Genomic DNA, 23,266 nt, shown 5'->3' on the forward strand with positions numbered 1-23,266 from the left:
AGCATTGTCAGTACTTCGGCATTGCTTTTTTCAAATTGCACCGTCTGTCTGTAACCACTGTGTTGTAATGAGACAACACGCACTCGCTATCTACATTGCTCATTGGGATCCACAACAACTCGACAGTATTTAGCAAATATGCTGAACTCTGTCTGAACTACAGTTAATGCAAGCATGACATCACATTTTTCACTTTCTTTCATCTGGGATTGAATTGCATGTTTCAGAGAACTGTAACCAGACCAGATATCATTTCGTGAGAGATCTGTTACTCCAAACAATTTCTCAAGCTCATCTAATTTATCAGCGTTATTCAAAATTATATTTTTTGGATACAAAGCTTAAGAAATTGACACAAAATGCTTATGGTTGGGGTCTTTAGCTTTCAATGTGGCTAGCTTGCACTGTGAATAATGAGCAGCTTTGAAAAATGTGTCTTTACATGCAGCCTGCTGTAGAGGAGTGAGCTTAATCAAAGCATCATTAGTTGCCACAGAAAAATTCCCCTCACAAATGAAAGTAAAACTGGCATCAAGGTTATGCAATTAGGGGTAAAGGAGATGAGAGGTAGGATACAGAGACACTTCAAGTTCAGTAAGGAGGTCAACCAATCCAGCTGCATGATCTGTGACAAAAACCATGTGGGAGTGAAGCCTATTCATTTCTCGGTCACTCAGATCAGTCAGGTACTTAATACCACAGTTGTTGATGTCTTTTCATTTCAGACATCGTGAAAAATGTAACATCAGTAAAGTAAGCACTCAAATAGAAGACAGCCTGAAACCAGCTATTCCATCGGGTTATAACAGGTGCTTTGCTTCCTTCGAAGCACCATACTTCGATGTTAAGAATTGTGAATTATATTTTCATTTCCTTGTGTTCAAAAATGCAGACTTTACCATCGCAACCACAATTTAAATCTGTCATCAATGCGACTCAATTATTGCCAACCAGGCTGATCTTATGTGCCCAGTACTGCACATGCATTAAATGATCCCCTATGACCACACTTAATGTTTCATAACACCAGGTCATGTACGGGGCACTGTCACTAACAAACACTTTAACTGCACCATATAGTACACTATAACTGCACAGAGCTTCTAAAACAGCATCAAGATATTTCACAGAAACAACGTGCAGCTCTCTTTTCGATCCGGCTGAGACTTGGAATATGATGATAAAAACACAATCGACCATTCTATCTGTAGTTTCACCACAGAGTATGTTGATGTTCTTCCCCACTAGAGCCTCTGCTGTTCTTTTCTCATGGTCAAATGCAACTTCTAGAAAGGAAGAAAGACCTCAAATTATTACAAAATAATTTAAAATTATTGGATCAATTGGGTACGGGTAAGATAGTCCGATATGTAAATCGCACTCAAATTCGGTATCCTTCAATTTTGCGCATGGTTTCGATGTCGTAATACCTAAACCGTACCCGATCAATGAATTTGAAACTTACCCGGTAAATATACTTCACATAGAGTTCTCACACATGGCAGCTCTAAGTTATCTGTGGAAATTTTTCTTCGTTTACAACTATCTAACTATGTAAGCACAGAAGATTGCTTTCTTTGAGACGTACCCAGCTACAGGGGTTGAACTTTCGTTATCGCGTCGCTTACCCACGTGTTTTTCAGATTTAACATGTTTCACAATGATATCTTTTTCCCACCCAACTCAGCAATTACAATACTTGCAAAACACTGTCACTGAATCTGTGGCATACAAACCATCTATGCATATTGCTGAGCCCTTTCGTGCGCAGTTTTTGTCGTGAGGCCCATAACCTAAACGATCGCTCGACTTTCTACTCTTCACTAGTTTCAATTTAGAACAACAGGAAAACAACGCTACGTCTATCTCGTTATTTCCGTGACACTCGATTTACATTTCGATAATAATCGATACAGATCATATTCCCCTTGCTATTCCTATTGTAAATATCGATTAAAGTCAGTAAGCAGCAATCGATCGGCGACTTTTCTTCATCGATCGGAACGGTCAAAAGATTTATGCATCATATTTTGAGATTTTGCCTAAATATGCCGTTTTTGCCAGTAAAATAGCACATTTTCACAAAATTCGCACCAAAGTAGCATATTCACACTAATTTTGCATTTTGGGTCACAATTCACATTTTGTCGAACTTCTATTTATGCATAAAAATAATTTTATTCCACATTAGAATTACCGTAGGCTTGGATTCAGTACAAGATTTAAAAAATTTGCATTTATCACAAATGCGATTTATTCAAGTCCCTAACTATTAGGAACATCACTCTTCCATAATTTGCTCTTGCATAAGTTGCACCGACACAGATAGGTCTTATGGCAACGATGGGACAGGACAGCGCTAGGAGGGGAAGGAAGCAGCCGTGGCCTTAATTAAGGAACAGCCCCAGCATTTGCCATTTTAGAAAATGGGAAACCACAGAAAACCAATTTCCAGGGCTGCCAACAGTGGGGCTCAAACCCACAATCTCCCGACTGCAAGCTCACAGCTGCGCGACCCTAACCACAGTATACACCCTTCCATACTCTTGCGAATCATTTTATCTCAGTTCCACTTCTTGGATTCTAGCATGGAGAAAACTGGGTTGAACTATATTGATAAATGCTAATGAACTTGATGTTTGGGCCCCTTAAAACAGTAAAAATATATTTTGTTAATATATTTTGTTAAAATATTTTGTTAAAAGTCAAGACACTGACTGAGATAAATGTGTAACAAAACCTATTTTCACAGACATGTTTGAGAATAATGAAATAATGCCAAGTACATTTTTTTGTACAATTTGCTTTACATCACACAGACACAGATAGGTCTTACAGTGATGATAGGATAGGGCTAGGAGTGGGAAGGAACCAGCCATGGCCTTAAGTTACAGCCCCAGCATCTGCCTGGCGTGAAAATGGGGAAACCAGGAAAATCATCTTCAGGGCTGCCGACAGTGGGGTTCAAACCCACTATTTCCCGAATGAAATCTCACAGGTGCGCAACCGCAACCACACGGACAACTTGCTCAGTATATTGCAAAATACTGCCTGGCTGGTATGTTCTGATCTGCTGGAATAAGGATATTAATCTCATCAACTCAATGCCATTTTTGACAATTATTAGGGATGTCTTCAGATATGACATCCCTACTGTATCCAAAATTCCCTTGAATTTCCGTACATTTCCAAGACACCTCTGAAATACAAATGTGCTTTGTAACAAGAAACAAGTTTACAAACTGATGTATTCATTATATAAAATATGTCCTATATAAAAACTGCTGCAAGAATACATTCTTATTAATCAATTTCAAGAATTTTCATTGTGATTAGGGCATAATTTTAGCCATTTTTTAAAGTTATGAAGCTTCCATTCTTCCGACAGTCACAGCAAGGCAAGGCTATTATTTAGTTTAATCATTTCATTATGAACAATACATTCGAAAAAAATATCTGGAAATTTTCCCTGCACTGAGTAAGTGACTGCGCAGTTTGGGTCACGTAGCTATCAGTATGCATTCGGAAGGTCGTGGGTCCAAACCCGCTGTTAAAAGCCCTGAAGATGGTTTCCATGGTTTCCTATTTTCACACCAAGCAAATGCTAGGGCTGTAACTAAATTATGGCAAAGTTCACTTCCCTCTCCTTCCTAGGGCTTTCCTATCCTATTGTCGCCACAAGACCTATCAGTATCAGCGCGATGTAAAACAATATTGTAAAAAGAAAGTCCCTGCACAACCTCTATTTCTCACGGCATATATTTTTAAAAAGCAAAATCAAAAACCAAACCCCAGGGCGCAATAGCCCAGAAGAGCCATAACCTACTAAGCGACAGATGCTCAGCCTGAAGGCCTGCAGATTATCAGGTGTCTTGTGGTCAGCACAGCGAATTCTTTCGGCCATTACTCTAGGCTTTCTATACCAGGGTCCCCAGCTCACCATCAGATAGATCCTCAACTGTAATCACCTTGGCTGAGTGGACCTTGAACCAGCCCTGAGATCCAGGTAAAAGTCCCTAACCTGGCCGGGAACTGAACCCGGGGCCTCCAGGTACAAGGCAGTCACACTACCCCTCCACCATGGGGCCGACTTTTAAATACCAAAATGTAATATTACATCATCAGTGTTGCATCATATTTAAACCACTCTTTTCATGTAGCCTACCTGTAATAGCTGTAACTCTCTCATCAGTAATCCTGACAAGGGCTACACAGTATACTATGGGGTGTTTTCCACAGAATCCCACCATATGAAAAACAAAAGGATAAATAAAAAGGGGAAGAGTAAACTAATTAGTAATCGAGTGATAAGACAGCTCTTTTTAATATTTTGATCCATTTATGCCTCAGATGTGTTTCAATAATATATTAAATAAATAGAACCTAGCAGGATGTATTCAGTGTTTCCAATTGTTATATAATTTCAGAATATTCAGTATGGAAATATAGTAGTAATAATTATTCAATATTAGTATATAAAATTTCTTCATCTTAATTTATAGTTCATAATATGTGCTGACACTGCCAAAAAGAAACTGACACAATATGATCTAGCCTTTTTAGTATCCTGACTGCAATTTTTTAAATTCAGGAAGCTAGTAGGTCCCCAAGTGGATTCACAGAGGAGGGAGGTTGCACTAACACACTCAGCTTTAATGTGTAATTATGCTTTTCCTGAAGTGTAGGTTACAAATACTGTGCACTAAGCCAAAATTCTGGGTACTGCACAGTTGGAACCACACAACTAGAACCCTGTAGCCTAACTACCACAATGAAAAGTTACAAATTCAATAACAGTACAAGAGATAAATTATTACATTTAGGAGTGAGAGAGAAAGGGGGGGGGGGGTGTTCATTATGGGACCCACCAATCCACTCTAAAAATAGTGTCGTTACTTTTATAGTAAAACATTACAAAACAAAGGACATTTTCCAAAGCAGCCAGGTGAAGGAACACTGCTATTGGCTGAAACTATTCAATAAAGAACCACTCCCAACATTCAATAAAGACAGTTATCTACATAATGTCATTATCAAATAAAAACAAAACAAAACCAAACCCCATGGCACTACAGCCCTTGAAGGGCCTTGGCCTACCAAGCGACCGCTGCTCAGCCCGAAGGCCTGCAAATTACGAGGTATCGTGTGGTCAGCACGACGAATCCTCTCGGCCGTTATTCTTGGCTTTCTGGGCCGGGCATTATCAAATAAAGCACAATAAAAAATCCTAAATCAATGGTGATAAATTCATACACACATCTAAACAAACTAACTCCTTATGCTGAAAATAAAACCAATAGTGATGAATTAATATATACACATCTAAACCAAGTCTGACCCCCTATGCTCTGCAGAAACTAATGGTGAAAAATTATCCTCACCTCACAACCTGAGTTTACACCAACAGTTAGCAGCATTACCTGGTGACCTCAGTTAGCCACAGATGATCATCGTCCTCGATTCCAATTACTGAAGTTCTACCATGAAAAATTGTTTTATGGGAAAATTAAATTTCTTAAATAAATTAACTTCTGATATGAAACGAATCTGGCAAAAAGGATATTTGACAAATAAGTTACAATTCACCAACCTGTAACTTTCAATGCCCATTTCATTTTTATCACTAATCACTCTTTGACCACCAAGGACCTTCATAAGAAAATAATAATGCATGTTTAACATACATTCAACTACAATCAGGCCTATGCAAACAAGAATTTTGTCCTGAAACAAGATTTTTTAAAGAGCCTGCAAATCTAGGCTACCTGCTAAAAAATTGTATAAAGAGGTAAAACTATAATGTATATATAAAGAAACCTTCTGTTCATAACACAATTTTCTACTATGTGAATGTTCAGTATGTGTGGGAGGATGGATGAAAATTTGTGATCATGAGTGAGACTGTATGCAGTTAGGTATGAATGAGCCAGCCTAGCTGAAGTATATGTGGGGATTCAAGTTGTGTGTGTGTGTGTGTGAGTGAGTGAGTGAGAGAGAGAGAGAGAGAGAGAGAGAGAGAGTCGAATTACTTTAATGTTGAACAGTCTAGTGTATATTATGTAAGTAATACGTCTATGTAAATACGATAAATGTATATAAGCACTCTAGACTAGGCCTATAATTGTACTTTTTTTAAAAAAAATTGTAACTTTAAGTGGGGATGGAGGCACATACATGAATGTGGGGCTATGCCGTTCCTCCATTCACAATCCCTAAATTGTATCTACAATTTGTGTATGTTGAGTATTCAGCCCAAAGGCAGGTTGGATCCTCAACAGGTTCACCATTAGCTGTCATAGATGGCCTAGGTGTCACTGAAGAGGCGTACTAGGGAAATGAGGAGTGAAGAAGTTTCCCATTGCTTTCTTCACTGAGCCAGAAGTTGCTACTGCACATCAGTCTGCCAAGCCCACTGAAATGCGGGCACCAACCGACCCTATGAGCGACATTTTCACACCATTAATAGTAGGCACTGGCTGCATAAGGAATGGCATTACTAGCATCACTCATACCGCAGCCACTTTCATATTGTCAAAGCCAAGTATAAGACAGACAGGTCAATGAAAGTAATTTTATTCTAGCCCATACCAGAAGACATAGCGCACTGTAAACACTACATCTTGCCAGCAAACTTCATTCCAATCCTAAATTTACAGCTGAGCCAGGAACAGAACCTGAGCCAAACAAGCAGGAAGCTACCATATCCTACGTTATGGATGCAATTATTGCTAGTTTCAACATAGGTTTACAACTCCTTTTTCTAAATTATTTTCTGAGAAACTGCTAGAGGTGAAAATAAGCAAATGTTCAGACTTCTGCTCTGAAATATATATATATTTTTTTAGTACAGTAAAACCCTGGTTATCCGAATTCAGGTTATCTGAAATTGCAAATCCAAAAAGTATGTACTGTAGGTACTCCACAGGAATAATCATGAGGGTGAAAGCAAGACCTGTTGTATCTTTCAATAACCTACTACATTATTTCAAGCCTTGCTTTATTTTTTGAATGAGAAAATTACAAGTGACCCTTGTACCAGCTGTGGCCCTCTTCATACTGTACAGTAATATGTTATATTTTAAAACAGCACAGAAACTATAGTATGAACATGTGTTGTTGGTAGTCTAGGTTGCCCTGAGATTTATTGAACAATGGAGTTGGAGCCGGCTGATGTTCTAACGAAAAGATGGCGAGACATTGCTACTCTGAACATTCGGAGGGACACAAGAAACAAAAATTACTGAGCTCTGTGAATGAGTAATTCAAACTAAGAATATACCGGTACTGATGTACTGTAATCCTAAATATGTAATTTTGACTTTAGTAAAAAGCACAAGTGTAGCTTACAAAGAGAGTTTTGAATTTATTTGGCCTTCAAAACTTTTCAGAATTTGATACTGTAATTAGATAAGAAATAGTAACAGACATTCATGGCTTAGTTGAAAAAATTATCAAAAATGTTGTCCCCCATTTACTGTAATGAATTTACATAAAATCTTAAATTACAAATCTTATCAGAAAGGTCAGTCTAATATTGTCATTTGTAAATAACACCTGTATACATCTGAACTTCTATAAAACGGGCCCTGTCCAATACTATTATCTGTGCACTTTTTAGCGATAGATTTACACCCTAGTGCTGAATCGGCCGACTTCGGTTATCTTCGAGATTCATATTCGCAACCTTTGAAACACAAACTAAGAATCGCTTATGATCGCTGTGCGACATCTGGCGTACACTTTACGTACTCGTACTGTTGTTTACACAGCAAAGCCAAACTATAGAATTCATGCTAGGAACAAGTTTTGCATCGAGAAATGTTATATAGTATTATATATTGTGTGTGTGACACAGTTGTTGTAATAAAGGTTTAGAAAATTCATATCGATTGATCACATTATCGATTCAAGTCAGATTTAATTTCCATTCAGTTGGCAGTATTACCGGAACCAGCAGTGCTCCCTCCTTACTCCTCAACCCAGTACAAAAATCTATCACTAAAAAGTGCGCGTACAATAAATAATATTAAAAAACAAAGAGCAAACAAGTAAGCTTGTGGTTTTACGTGAATGTCTAGAGAGTGATCAACCACGGGACCTCCAGTTTCACGTAGATTCCGAACCAGACATGAATTTTCATTTTTAAAATTCCACTCTCATTGGCTGGAATTCAAAATAAAACAGAATGGCCATATATTACAGGAAACACTCCAACTTTTGTGATCATAATCAGTAGAATGCAGATTTTTAGGTCCTAGAAATGTCTTTTAGTTGCCTAGAATAAGCTCTTTCACCATCTCATTTAGGCTTTTCAAAACATAAAATAGGCTCAAAAAGTACAGAATAGGAAAACACTATAGACATAAAAAAAACTAGCATGTTTACAAATTAGCCAATTTATTGGCAAAGGGAAATAAACCAACATTAGACCTATAGCCTAAAAATAGTTGCAGAGTATAGCAAATAGCACTCGAGTGTCCAAACGTGTTTAAAAAAAATAAAATAAACTCTCCCAAACATATGTAGTCTATACACTTAAATTTATTTTCAACTCCACAAAAACTGAAGCATCGAATTGCTTCAAATATTCACATCATAGCTGCCTTTGTAATAAATTACTACACCTGTCCCTTTACGTTTTCTAGAGAAAAAGTGCAGTGGTTGTCTATCAAAATCAGTCTACTAAACTGAGAACAAGAGTTCTGCATCAGTAGATGTGACAGAGGCATACCTCACTTTTGACACATGTTGAACTGGAATGTAGCAATCAACACCGCATGGATGTCTGAGATGCTGAAATATAGACCAGTGGTGCTAAAGGTACTCGTATGCAAATCGCCAACAGATACACAGGTTGTTAAAGGGTGATCCTCTCATTTTAAGAAATGGACACAGACACACATCTATTTACTTTCGTCGCAATACAACCTCCTAAAGTTTAAACTACTTTGGTAAAACCATGGATATTACCTCCCCTCGTGAGGAGAAACACACATTTGACAGTACAATGTCCACAGTGTTGCCAATTTGGCTATCCCATTACAGTTCAACCTGTTCAAGGCCTTGCCATTATTGGTTTTTGCACGCATTTCAAACATTTTGAATGACACTACAAATATCTTCTAAAAAACTAGAATTTAGTGTTTTATTGTACAAAATAGGTGGTTTTTAGTCTTTTTAACTTAAAATAGGAAAATATAGGTTGTAACATTATAATAGACCTTATAGCTCTTATAAAATTACCAGTTTCAAATTTAACTAGCCATGATATGTATGTAAACAATTTTTTTTTAAAGTTTACTTAAATATCCACAGTAATATTTTTGACATTAAAGCTGTTGAGGACGCATCTTTAAACTGGAAGATAGAATACAGGATCTAAATTTCAGCCAGAAGGAAATTCTTAACAGACGAATGGAACAATATCCTCCCCCTTTTTTTGTAGCTCTTTCTTGCATGAATTTCAGGATGGTCCCTCATGCTTCCTTAATAAAAAATGTTTCTGTAAACGTAAATACCTCTTTCTCTTCCTATTTCAACTCCACAAAATCAATTGAGTCAGCAAGAGGAATAGAATTTGAAGGACAAAAAGCACAAGTTGAAGCCACAGATTATGATACTATTAATAGAAATCTGGAGGCCCTATCCTTTAAGACAGTGATAGTGAGGTCATTTACTCCACTGGGTTCAAAATGTTGGTATATTTTAATTATCACGATTTGTCAAATACTGAATATTTTTATAAGAATGGTGAAATATCTGGTTTTCAGACAAAGTTACAATATGATGAGAACACTACCTCACACCATTAATTTAAAAATTAAGGAGCCCCAGCAAGTATTCAACAACCAAACACATTAAAACACCTACAGCCCACAGTAATGTAAACTAGAAGTTGAGATTTCCACCATACAACAGGAGTTAGAGCAGAATGTGACCAATGTGACTACTAAGTCTGTGACCTTTCCTGCACAATACCACAGAGCTGTCTCCACAAAAAAACACAAGCATGAACAACACTCAACCATATGAAATCTTTTGATGTAAAAAACCTAGCACTGAAAAGGCACTGTGAGCTAGCTGATATCAAACTAGATATCCCCTTTGTTCAATAACACAGACAGGAGGGTTGGTATGCTGTTCAATATAGTTGATTAGGCATTCATTATTGAAATTAAATCTCCCAGGATCAAAACACCAAAACATTCAGAGTTCATGAATATGATAGGCTCAAATCAATAGATTTAGTGGAATATAGTAGAATCTTTTCAGATCAAAACATTCCAGCATATACGGTTATGTTAGGTACGTTTATCTGGTTTCAGTTAGTGTTACAGCGTTGACACAAATGTATTTAAAATGTGATGGGCAGTGTACTGTACTGCTGCTGAATTCAGTTTAAATCATTGCTTAGTCAGATGATTTATGGCATAAGGGAAAAAATTAAAACAAGAAGTCTTGTTCTTGATTTGCTCAACAATGAGGTTAGATGTCTTTTAGGGCACACGTGCCAGGTATTATATAATCAGCATATACCTAATTTCCTTAAAATCAACTGTTTTAAGCAAATTTTTTGAAGCTCACAGGAATCTGTACCTGTACCTATTCAGATCTGCCTGAATGCAAATGAGAATAATCTCTCAGAAATATAACAAGCATGACTTTTTTTTTTTTTTTTTTTTTTTTGCCAAGAGGAAAGAAATGTCATCATAACAAACAGCAAGATGAAAATGCAGTGTATTACAAGTTGCATACATTACCATCGAAAGGAGTGTATTACATGTTGCATACATTACCATCCATCACATTGAACATGTCATTCAGTACCCTACCCCACTTCCCTCTGAAGAATCACTACAAGCACATTACCATCTTAAAAATAACTTATTCTAACCTTTAGTAGTTCTCGGAAGTAGGGGCTGCACGCAGACAACACTACGCGATGAGCTTTCAAGCTTTTCCCATCACAAGCAAGAGTGACATCCACGAAATCTTCATCATCTCGTAAATTCTCAAACGCAGATGTTATACTACTTTGGTAGTTGTTCCAGCGTAGACAGAAATGTTGCGTGTCTGCCATCATTACGTGCCTTGAACTGTCAACATAAAAAAGGATCTTACTTTAAATTCGACATTTCAAATATACAGTTAAGGGGGTTATGTTAGCGAACTGAATCAATAAGCAAGCTAAGGTTAATAGCAATGAAATAAACGTGACCAACACACACATCACAAATGTATTTGAAGATCCTTCACATATGAAATCGCCCTAACGACTTTGTAAAAGACCGAAATGGAAATAGGGTTAGAAAACATATTGCAGAGTGTTTCACACAGTAAACCACAGAACGTACTCAAGATCGTGCTTCTGATGCTTGGAAAGCTGTCAGAGCTAACCAAAGAACAATATTTACGCAAAAAGTAAAAAAGAAAAGAGACTGCAACACTTCTGCTCACACCACAGTAGAAAATCACCCCATTTAGAAGCACCCATTCAAATGTCTGGCTCCACATATTAAATAAATTGAGGACACATAACCGTATTTTTTAGCCTTGAATGATCCAAACAAAAATGGTGGAAAATGGCGTCCTTAAAAAATATTGCAATGGGTTCACATCATCTATCATTGAACTTAACATTTGCACTCTGGTGCTAATTACTAATGATCACGTCAACACACACATAAATACACGCCACTTCACCGAAACGAGTCACTCGACACATCTTAGAACACACTAAATGAAATTACAGCACTTCCTATTCTCGCCTATTTTTCTAGTAACTGACATTGACATTGTCTAATGTCATACATAAAACACTAACAAAAAATACAATTCAACCCTGAGCGTATAGTAAATCGTAACAATCACAACCAGTAATTTACCTTTCTCAACAAAGAAGACGATTATTGTGGACAAGTGGGAAAATTTACAAGTAACAATGAAATATTACTGAGCATTCTTTCTCCGCCGGCCTCCTCGGCCAAGCGTAAACGCGTACACAGCGGCGTCCCAAAAATTGGGGATTGCGGGCGGCTCTATGACTAGCGCGAAATACGAACAACTTACACGAACAATATACCTAAAAAATACACTACAACGTATCTCATCGCACAGAACTTCGCATTATTTTCAACAAAATATACATCATCAGCCTCAAAATGATCACACCGCAAGCCTTAGACTGCAAAAAAAAACAACCCGAAAAAACGTACGTCGAATATTTCTTTATCGGCACGTGAGACATCTGTCGCAATAACTCGGTACTAAAAATAGTGCGTATCCTACAAGGCGCAAATGAAAATGCGGAAGGATACGAAAACTACACAATAATTTCAATAACAAGTACAGCAAAAAAAGCAACGTGCACTTTTTTAACTGTGCATTCAATAATACATATATCTAATAATACTACTGTACAATACGAGAAACGCAATGAGTTCTGATAAAAAAACTTGCGAAAAATATAAGAAAAAAGCATTAATATGAAAATTGTATATTCATGCGCTAATGAGCAGCCCACCCCCACCCTATTTAATCCATCCCCAAAAAATCATTACGTTCATCCGCGGTCACAAAACTGCGCATGAACAGAATTAATTCGTTTCACATAGCAGAAAAAAATACATTTATGAAAATCAAACCTCTCTGTGTGTGTGCGTGTGTGTGTGTGTGTGTGTGTGTGTGTGTGTGTGCGCTTCATGTTGACTCTGAAATCGATAACGCAATAAAATTAGACTTAACAAGGGTGGCGGATTTCTGCAGCAGCATAGTACATGCGAGCTCTGTTGGTTTCATTATATCGATAACATAAAATTATGTTCACTTACGAGCAATAAGCTTCATGACGGTATACTTCTTTAATGTTTCGTTCGGATATATTTATGGTCAGTGGAGAGAATATTCAAATACGGTGCTACGATGTATCTCCGTACAATGAGGTGACCGCGTGAGAGAAGTTATTTTTAACTTTCTTTCATTGGTTTACATACCGTACAAGAAAATCACTCCAATTACTACAATATGATTGACAGAGCATTTGTTTAGTTCTAACAATGAAACTCTATAGGCCTACTCAGTATAAAACATAGACCAACTTCGAAAATGAAGACTTGAGATTAGCAATAGAAAAACCGTACCGTTTTAAACATGTAATTTTTAATCACGCCAATATTCTTTAGCATTACGGAAGTGAAAATAGCTACTTCATTGTTGCAACAACAATGTTATGAGTCAAGCTGGTGAAATAGTCTGACAGTCTGTGTAAGGTTCATAACACGTTTTATGTAATACAGACCTTTCCTTTCTTTTTTTTTAAGTGGATGACCTTCCGTAACTTCACCTGCGACATACAGTACACACGAGGTAGCAACTCACCTTTAAGACAGTCCGCAGATCAAAGCGTGAAAGTCTGTGGTTTCAATAAACTATCATAAATGAACAATCTTTTAAGAAAGAGAGTCAAGAACTAAAATTGCTGTCTTCATTCGATATTTTTAAGGCAAGTTGCTGCTCTTTTGTTTCAAGGCAGCAGCAAAAGTTGAATCAGTTTTAAAACTCGTGGAACAACTTTTTATTGAGTGTCGCAAATTCAGAGGAACCTTAACCAAGCCTAAGTCTATTGCACTACCCCTCTCCCCCCACTGAACTCCCATGCAACGTCCTTAAAACTGGATGTACAGGCATGACAAAAATAATTTGGCACCTTTCTTTCTCTGCAAACGTCAGTTATCTACATTATCGAAGATCCAATCATAAAAAAGGACATACCAAAGCATTAAGCAATAAATTGCCACTATCCACGTAAATGAGAGTAACACACGTTCAGTGCAGATCTGGGCAAATCTGGGATTTTTAAAAGCGACACCATACAAATGAAACATGAATTATAAAACAAATTTATGCAATACTTTTGAGCGAAAAGGAATCCCCTGCATAACATGGCTTGCTGTGACGATGGATTTATATTATTAAATACCTGTACACAATGAAACTTGGTGGTCCCCAAGGCATATGTATTGTGCAGTACAACGTGTATGCTCATAAGAATGTTACTTTTTTTTATGAACAAGCCACCATTAAAACTGGACTATTTTTGTCTAGACGTTGGCATGATCTTGAAAAAAAAATCCGCAAAAGGACAAGTAAATGATGACTCGTCCATCAACATGAAATCTGTTGGTAATTAATGTAACTGAAGTCGATCGTTACCGGTAAATAATAAACTCGAGAATTATTAATTACTGAATTTACTTACTTCAGAATAATCAAGAAGAATAGTATTTATGAGAGTATTTCTGTGAAAAGGAATACACAGGTATCATAGGCACTTGTAAAATATATATTCTAAGAATTATTGTTGTTGTTGTTACTTTATGTCGCACCAATACAGAGAGGTCTTATTGTGACGATAGGATATAACAGGGTTAGTATTGGTAAGGAAGCGATCGTGGATTTAAATAAGGTATGCCTATATATCCAGTATTTCTTTCTTTCTTTCTTTCTTTCTTTCTTTCTTTCTTAATCCGATAACCCTCCAGGGTTGGATTTCCCTCGGACTCAGCGAGGGATCCCACCTCTACCGCCTCAAGGATCCTGGAGCGTGTGACTTTGGGTCGGGGATGAAAATGGGGAAGAGGACCAGTACCTCGCGCAGGCGGCTTCCCCTGCTATGCTGAAAAAGGGCCTTGTGGGGATGGGAAAGGTTGGAAGGGATAGACAAGGAAGAGGGGAGGAAGCGGCCATGGCCTTAAGTTAGGTACCGTCTCAGCATTTGCCTGGGGGAGAAGTGGGAAACCACCACGGAAAACCACTTCGAGGATGGCTGAGGTGGGAATCGAATACCCCTCTACTCAGTTGATCTCCCGAGGCTGAGTGGATCCCGTTCCAGGACTCTTAACACTTTTCAAATTTCGTGGCAGAGCAGGGAATCGAAACCGGGTATCCGGGGGCAGCAAATCACACTAACCGCTACACCACAGAGGCGGACCATTTTCACCTGGTGTAAAAATGAGGATCCACTGAATACCATCTTTAGGGCTGCCGAGAATGGAGTTCGAACACATCATCTCCCGAATGCAAGCTCATACATATCCAAGAATTTTCCAGACTGCGCTTAATGGAATAGAGCTCCTATTAGCCGAACAACTACCTCGGTGTAAGATGATCTAATGCACAATTTCGCCCTCATATAGTCATATGGACCTCATATAGAAGGCCCATATTCTTGTTATTGGAAAATTTGCTTTACGTCACACCGACACAGATAGGTCCTATGGTGACGATGGAATAGGAAAGAGCTAGGAATGAGAAGGAAGCGACCGAGACTTTAATTAAGGTACAGCCCCAACATTGCCTGGTGTGAAAATGGGAAATACCGAGCTCGATAGCTGCAGTCGTTTAAGTGCGGCCAGTATTCAGTATTCGGGAGATAGTAGGTTCGAACCCCACTGTCGGCTGCCCTGAAAATAGTTTTCCGTGGTTTCCCATTTTCACACCAGGCAAATGCTGGGGCTGTACCTTAATTAAGGCCACGGCCGCTTCCTTCCCACTCCTAGCCCTTTCCTGTCCCATCGTCGCCGTAAGACCTATCTGTGTCGGTGCGACGTAAAACAACCAGCAAAAAAATGGGAAACCTCGGAAAAACGTCTTCAGGACTGCCGATAGTGGGGTTCGAGTCCACTATCTCCCGAATTGAAGCTGACAGCTACGTGACTCAACCGCGCAGCCGCTTGCACGGTCCGTATTTCAAAAGAATATGCTATTATTGAGGTACCGAAACACGCCACTCAGGGGGACAGTCAATTCTTTGGGCGCTAACAACATAGTATTGAGCCAATTGTTATTAAGTGCATCCCCGAGCTAGTTCAAGTCACATGATTTCTCTGACTCGGGGACGAGGTGTTTGTGTTTGTCCCAATACACTCCTCGTCATATACAAGCGACAAACCACAGAAACGCGCAATAATGAATACATCCCTTGACGTAGGGTTGGCGTCAAGAAGGGCATCTGACAGTAAAACAGGGGCAAGTCCACTTGTTCGTCAGAGTTCGCACCCTCGACCCCACCAAGGTGAGGACTGATAGTTTCCCGTTGTTTCCAATTTTCACAACACCAGGCAAATGCTGCGGCTGCACCCTAATTAAGCCCACGGCCGCTTCTTTCCCACTCCTATGCCTTTTTATCCCATCGTCGCCATAAGACCTATCTGTGTCAGTGCGACGTAAAGTAATTATAAAGAAAGACCTATCAGTGTCGGTGCAATGTAAAGCAAATTTTTTTAAAATCCATCACCTCTATAACAACCCACCACCACCGGTATCTAGGCATTACTAATGCCTTAGCAGGCTTTTTTTTTCTTTTTTTTTTTTTCCTGATCAGGCTTTGAGTGTCGTCTCGTTGAGTATTTAGTTGCTGATGCTTGCTATATCCGAGAATAATTTGATGTCTAACGTTAACGTACGTTGTGACTTGATTCCTTATCATAGGTAATCAGTAACAATACTACAATATCCAGGACCAAGTGTTCCGGAGTGTTTAGCTATAGGTTTGAATTTGGAAGATGGTGAATTCGAGGACGGTTTTCCGATTTTCCCACCTTCACACCAGGCAAATGTCAGGGCTGTGTTTTTAATTAACGCGCTACGGCCATTAGCTTGCATATATATGTCTCCCTGGACGGGCGATAGCGCGCTAGTATCTGGACCGAGGAGGCCCTGGTTCGATTAAAATCGGCCGGACTGCGGGATTTTATCCCAGGATAGTTAATTCCAAAGGCTCGCAATATGGGTTTGTGTACTGTCTCTACACTTCTACAATAATAATAATAATAATAATAATAATAATAATAATAATAATAATAATAATAATAATAATAATGGTATTGATTCTACTTACCACACATTACTTTTACGGTTTTCGGAGACACCAAGGTGCTGGAATTTTGTCCCGCAGGAATTCTTTTATGTGTTGGTAAATCTACCGACACGAGGCTGACGTGTTTGAGTACCTTCAAATACTACCGAACTGAACCCAGGATCGAGTCTGCAGATTTGGACGCAGAAAGCCAGCGCCTTAACCGTCTGAGCTACTCAGCTCGGCTCTCTACACTACTTTACAACACACAAACAACACATAAAGGCGGAAACACACTGCTGTCACTTCACGTGAACTATCTCTGAGCGGAGTCAGCGTGGAGGGGAGGTTGATGATGTCACTGCATGCGGCGTGAAGACAGAAAACACACTGTTCCTCACGTTCACAGTACACTTCGTCCGATGGCAAGCTACGATAGTACATCCAGTTCATCGGATTCTGATGATCTTTTTATTCCCTGTGATGTTTCTGTTGCCATGAATACTGTCTGTCGCAAACGACTGTGTGTACATGAAAGTAATTTGCGGTGAATACCACAATTTAGTTAGGGAGCTAAATGAGCATCCAGAAAAATTTCAGATGTACTTCAGGCTGAAAAAAAAAAAAAATGAATTCAACTGCTTACATAATCTCATCAAGGATGAAATTGTTGGCCGAAGTACGCTCTGCATTTGCAACTGATTCGGAGGTATCCTACACAAGCTTTACAGATATGAGAAAATTTCAAAAATTACTTCAGCTCGCTTGAAGGCTCTGTGCCATGGCAATTTCCAACAGTTCGTCATGATCATGGAAGAATAAAGTGAACAAAGAAGAAAAGAACTGTGCGGTAGTGGATGGATCATACTATAAATATTTATTCACCGAACTCTAATTCAACAGGATAATTTGTATTTGTAATTTGTGTAGGATTTAATTTATTATTATTATGTACGGCTCCGTAGCTAAATGGTTAGCGTGCTGGCCTTTGGTCACAGGGGTCCGGGTTCGATTCCCGGCAGAGTCGGGAATTGTAACCATCATTGGTTAATTTCACTGGCACGGGGGCTGGGTGTATGTGTATAATTTCATCCTCATCACGACGCGCAGGTCGCTTACGGGTGTCAAATCAAAAGACCTGCACCTGGCGAGCCTAACTTGTCCTCGGACACTCCCGGCACTAACAGCCATACGCCATTTCATTTATTATTATTATTATTATTATTATTATTATTATTATTATTATTATTATTATTATTATTATTATTATTGGGATAATAATCATAAGCACAATTGTGGACAGTTTCAACAACTGAATGCCTATAAAAACTAGTAGGTGTGATCTTTAAACTGCTTTCCTATTTTGTACCGTGTCTCGTGCCACATTTGCTGATTTCTATAGTTAATCGAACATATATCGTACAGATCATCATGCACCCGCACCAATTCAATTAACATTTCTTCCATATCGCTAAAAGAAACGGCTTCTTTTCACACTTCACGTCGCCAGAATGTGTGCTAGAGCAGAAAAATGTGCTCCGCGTGAAGAGCGCTGTCGCCAGATTGTACGTCACAATGACGTCAGCCGACGTTAACAACCGTGACATGAGTGCAGTGTGATCACTGTACATTTCATACAGTGTGGAAAAGGTAGAGCTGGGGACGGAGCGGAGCGGAGCGGAGCAGTTGTTGTGACGTCATCACCCGGTAGTACCGAGTGAACTACCGAGTAAATGTCCTGACGCGGGACGTTTAAACACGTTATAGGTATGCACTGCGAAGGTATTGCATCCCTCTATTAATACCCTTCTCTCACAACGTAACAACTGTAAATAACTGCATATATATTCACTATAATTGTTATATACGTAACTGCTAGGGAGTAGGAGGTAGTATGTGGAATAAATGTTAGTTACTCGTATAGTTAACTCATTCGAATAGTGAAACAAAGTATGGCGCATACCTACCGAAAGGGTTTGTATACAAGGGGATTGGAAGTTAACAGAAAAGTAATGTATTAACAACTATTTCGTAAGTTTGTGTGATACGGTACAGTGTTAATGAGAAGAATAACCTGAATATAAAGAATCTTATGAGAATATAATGATAAACACTGACATAATTTCATCTACAGGATGACAAAAGTAATTACGTAAATGAACGTTGACTGGAATGTCCTTCTTTGCAAATGTGATTACAAAACATATCTGACAACATAGTACTACACGTCCCAATGCCAAACAGCTATCAGTAGAATGCTTCTATAAATACAGTTATTATATTATATTATATTATATTATATTATATTATATTATATTATATTATATTATATTATATTATATTATATTATATTATATTATATTATATTATATTATATTATATTATATTATATTATATTGGATGTGCCACCACCCGTCGCGTATGTGCGGCCACAAAATTTGCAATTTGCGTGTTTCCTATTGTCAGTGATGTCAAAAAACTGCCAGGCATCCGACGGTTTTCGTGGCCATTGTGGAACAACTTTCTGTAAATATTTCTTTAAATTCCTTTAAATGTTCTAAAAATATAACTACTATCTACGAATATGTTTAAATATCACACTAACACCACAAATATAATCTAACAGACTTTACATTATCTACAAAACATAACAAGCGTAGGAAATATATACGTACATTCGAAACAACACAGATTGAATACAGGTACTTTCGTACGTGTGTTGTGCGCTACACTGTGCTCAGGTCCTCCGCGAGTACTCGCAGTTGTAAGCGGAGGGGATCGGTTGTGCGCTCTACCGCTACAACCGGATTACTCATCGGTATTACTCGCTCCGTCCCCACCTCTAGGAAAAGGCATAGCACATCTTTCTTGGCAGGTTCGATTGCGTCACGATACGCGCGAACCCACGTGAAGTGACAGCAATGTGCCTCATACGGCAGACGCCCCCTGGTAGGGAGGGCTGCACCCAGACGATAGAGCAAAAGGAGAACCATCTCCGTACAGGACGTGACAGCCCTTCGAGGAGTGGAAATTAAGGCTTCTACTACCTGTAATCTCTGTACTAAGTGGAACAGAGCGATTAGCTGTATGTCTGGTACCGAGCAAGTGGCCGCGCAGTTTGAGTCACGTAGCTACCAGCGTGCATTCGGGAGAAAGTGGATTCGAATCCCACTGTCAGTAGCCCTGAAGATGGTTTTTCGTGGTATCCCATTTTCACACCAGTCAAATGCTGGGGCAGTACCTTAATTAAGGCCTCTGTCGCTTCCTTCCCACTCCTGGACCTTTCCTATCCCATCACTGCCACATGACCTGTGTCGGTGCGTCGTAAAGCACATTGTACAAATTTAAAACAAATCTATGTCTAGCCGCCTTTGCCCCAGGAAATTAACCAGGTACTCATTTTGGTGTAGGCTGAGTGAACCTCAGGGATATATGCCACTCCAAAACTGAAAATCTCGTTGCAAAATTCTCGACTTTCTGACTGGGAAACAAACCCACGACCCTCCGGATATTAGTCTATTATTATTATAAGCAACAATGTCTTCATAGTCCGGCTCCTTGGCTGAATGGTCAGCGTCGATGCCTGCGGTTCAGATGGTCCTGGTTTCGATTCCCGGCCAGGTGATGATTTTAACCACGTGTGGCCAACTCCACTTCCTCGGAAACTAAGTGTTTGCTTTTCTCTCAAAAACAGAAAAACACACTAGCCTATAGAGATTATACATACCTCCACATAGGGTGGCGTCCTGAAGGGCATCCGACCGTAAAAAAGGGCCAAATCCACAAGTGCTAGGTGGTTCGCACCCGCAACGCAATTCAGAGAGCGGGAAAAGTAGAAGAACAGAGAGATTATGAAGAGCAAGAAGAAGAAGAAGAAGAAGAAGAAGGAGAAGGAGTAGGAGGGAAGGAAGAAGGAGACACAAAATGTCTTCGTTATATACAGGGTTATCCACCTAACATGTTACACGCAAATAACTTCTAAACCATTAAAGATATCAAAATTCTGTTTTCATATTCGTAAATGGTACGCAGGGTCTTGTAAGATAACGTGCTACTTAGTCTCATGGAGTGATTAACAACCGAGATATTGATACTAACTCCATATGTTTAAATGGAACGGCACAAATTTATACAGCTGATTTAATAGTTCATCTGCGTACAAGTTCAAATATGTAAGTATTTTCAAAATCGGACAATTACTTTTTGAGATATAAGTAACAACAGCATGCGCAGTTTTGCATGCCCCATTAGACGGCGTGAAGTCGGGCAAGGACATATTGAGGCGCAAGTAGTTTCCTGGGAGTGAGTTCAGCCACAGAATGGGTACCAGGCATGTGAGCACCTCGTACACATGTGATGGGTTTGCAAATTGTGTATGACAGGCGAACACGTGACAGGACAGAAAGGGGTTGATGTGTTTAAAACGAATAAAATAAGTACTTTGCCTTGAAAGGAAACATAACACAAAACACCGACGAACTCCTTCTAGAAAAGCAAATATTCAGAGCTGATCGTAGTGAGATGGCAGCTACACTATTATTTATGTTTTATTGTACACGCATTAATCTCCGCAGAGCTCCAGCGCGACTGTAGTAGTGTGCATTCGGGAGAGCGTAGGTTCGAGTCCTGCCTCGCCCAACCTGACATTGATATTCATGGTGTCCCATGTTCAACACCAGGCAAATACCGGATAGTTACCTTTGTGATAGGCCACGGCCGACTTTCTTTCCAAATCCTTCCCATTCCCATCCGCCAGGAAAAACGCTAAACTGAGCGCAGCCTATTACATGTCAAAACAAACAACACAACTTTAATCTCCCTTCCCCGTTGTGTGTTCGCCAGTCATACAATAACGTTGCACACCCAGGGTATGTTACGGTACATCACATTATGTTTACAGTACATGCCTGGTATCCGTTCTGTGGCTGGAATCAAGGCCAGGAAGCAGCTTGCGCCTCAATATGTCCTTGCCCGACTTCACGCCGTCTGATGCGGCATGCAAAACCGCGCATGCTGTTCTTATTTATATCTCAAAAAATAATTGTCCGATTTTAAAAATACTTACATATTTGAACTTGTACGCAGATGAACTTTTAAATCAGCTGTATAAATTTGTGCCATTCCATTTAAAAGTATGGAATTAGTATCAATATCTCGGTTGTTAATCATCCCATAAAACTAAGTAGCACGTTATTTTACAATACTCTGCGTACCATTTACGAATATGAAAACAGAATGCCGATATCTTTAATGGTTTAGAAGTTATTTGCGTGTAACATGTTAGGTGAATAACCCTGTATATACTGAGTCCTTCACTCCCGGAACGAAATAATGCATATGGTTAGCCGTGAGAACATGTAAGAGGAGGTATCCTAGACTTTAGTCGGAGTCAGGAAAATACTTCATGAATAAATAAGTAAATAAATAAATAAATAAATAAATAAATAAATAAATAAATAAATAAATAAATAAATAAATAAATTTAGAGTTGTCGCTTAGGTGGCAGATTCTCTATCAGTTGTTAACGTAGACTTTTCTCAAATGATTTCAAAGAAGTTGGAAATTTATCGAACATCCCCCTTGGTACACTATTAAAGTTCCCAATTCCTCTTCCTACAAACTAATATTTGACCCAGTTTATCCTCTTGAATTCCAACCTTGTTCTTCATATTATGATCATTCTTCCATTTAAAAAACTTCATTCAAGCTTATTCGTTTACTAATGTTATTCCACTCCATCTCTCTGCTGACAGCTCGGAACAGACCGCTTAGTCGAGCGGCTCATCTTATTCTCTTCTCAGCCGAAAGTTTGTAACGTTTTCGTAACACTGCTCTTTTATCAGAATCACCCAGAACGAATCGTGCTTTCCTTAGGAAATTCGAATGTAATCCTAGTGAGGGTCCCTTGCACTGGAACCATGGGATGGAGTAGTTAGCCCTATGCCCGGCCATCTTTGCCGACATGACTTAACCTGGTAATAATTTTTTTGTGTAGGCTTGGTGAGTTTCACAGCCATGTGCCTCTTCGAAAGAAGATATCTCGTTTCTAAAATTTTCCACTTCTTGACAAGGAAACGAACCCACATCCTTCCATGTGAACCGAGTTCGACGTAACGCCTCGGCTAGGCAGAAGCTGCTATGTGAGAAAACACTCTGCGATCAGACCACGACTCTATAAAGATAAAAGTTGCATCCTGTATGAAGTAAGCTAGTGAGTGAGATAAAATTTTCTCTTGCATTCCACGTCCAATAGAAGAACAGAAGAAAGTAATATTCACAATAGTTAATACGGATATCATAGCTGACATTGTTCAAGAAACTTCATTCAAAATTGTGGAAGGAACAGTCTCAGGATCATACTATACAAGAGGAAATCATGAGAAAACATCAGTCCTGTGTTCAAAGTTGTAA

The 23,266-nt window shown here is 39.0% G+C and overlaps 1 protein-coding gene across 9 annotated transcripts in view; it reads right to left on the bottom strand.

The window, feature by feature from the left end:
• The window catches only part of br (broad-complex core protein), a 677,309-nt gene that overhangs the window by 644,736 nt on the left and 9,307 nt on the right, over positions 1 to 23,266 (bottom strand). For 6 of the 9 annotated variants that reach the window (XM_068226391.1, XM_068226393.1, XM_068226392.1 and 3 more), the window contains exon 2: positions 10,895 to 11,096. In XM_068226391.1, coding sequence (XP_068082492.1) covers positions 10,895 to 11,096 — 202 coding nt within the window. Of the gene's footprint in view, positions 1 to 10,796; positions 10,835 to 10,894; positions 11,097 to 11,228; positions 11,773 to 11,885; positions 12,172 to 23,266 lie in introns of those variants that run through there. The other 3 variants (XM_067142021.2, XM_067142022.2, XM_068226394.1) reach the window with 3 other exon arrangements.

Source organism: Anabrus simplex, chromosome 2 (assembly GCF_040414725.1).
Source record: "Anabrus simplex isolate iqAnaSimp1 chromosome 2, ASM4041472v1, whole genome shotgun sequence".
Classification (NCBI taxonomy): Eukaryota; Metazoa; Arthropoda; class Insecta; order Orthoptera; family Tettigoniidae; genus Anabrus; species Anabrus simplex.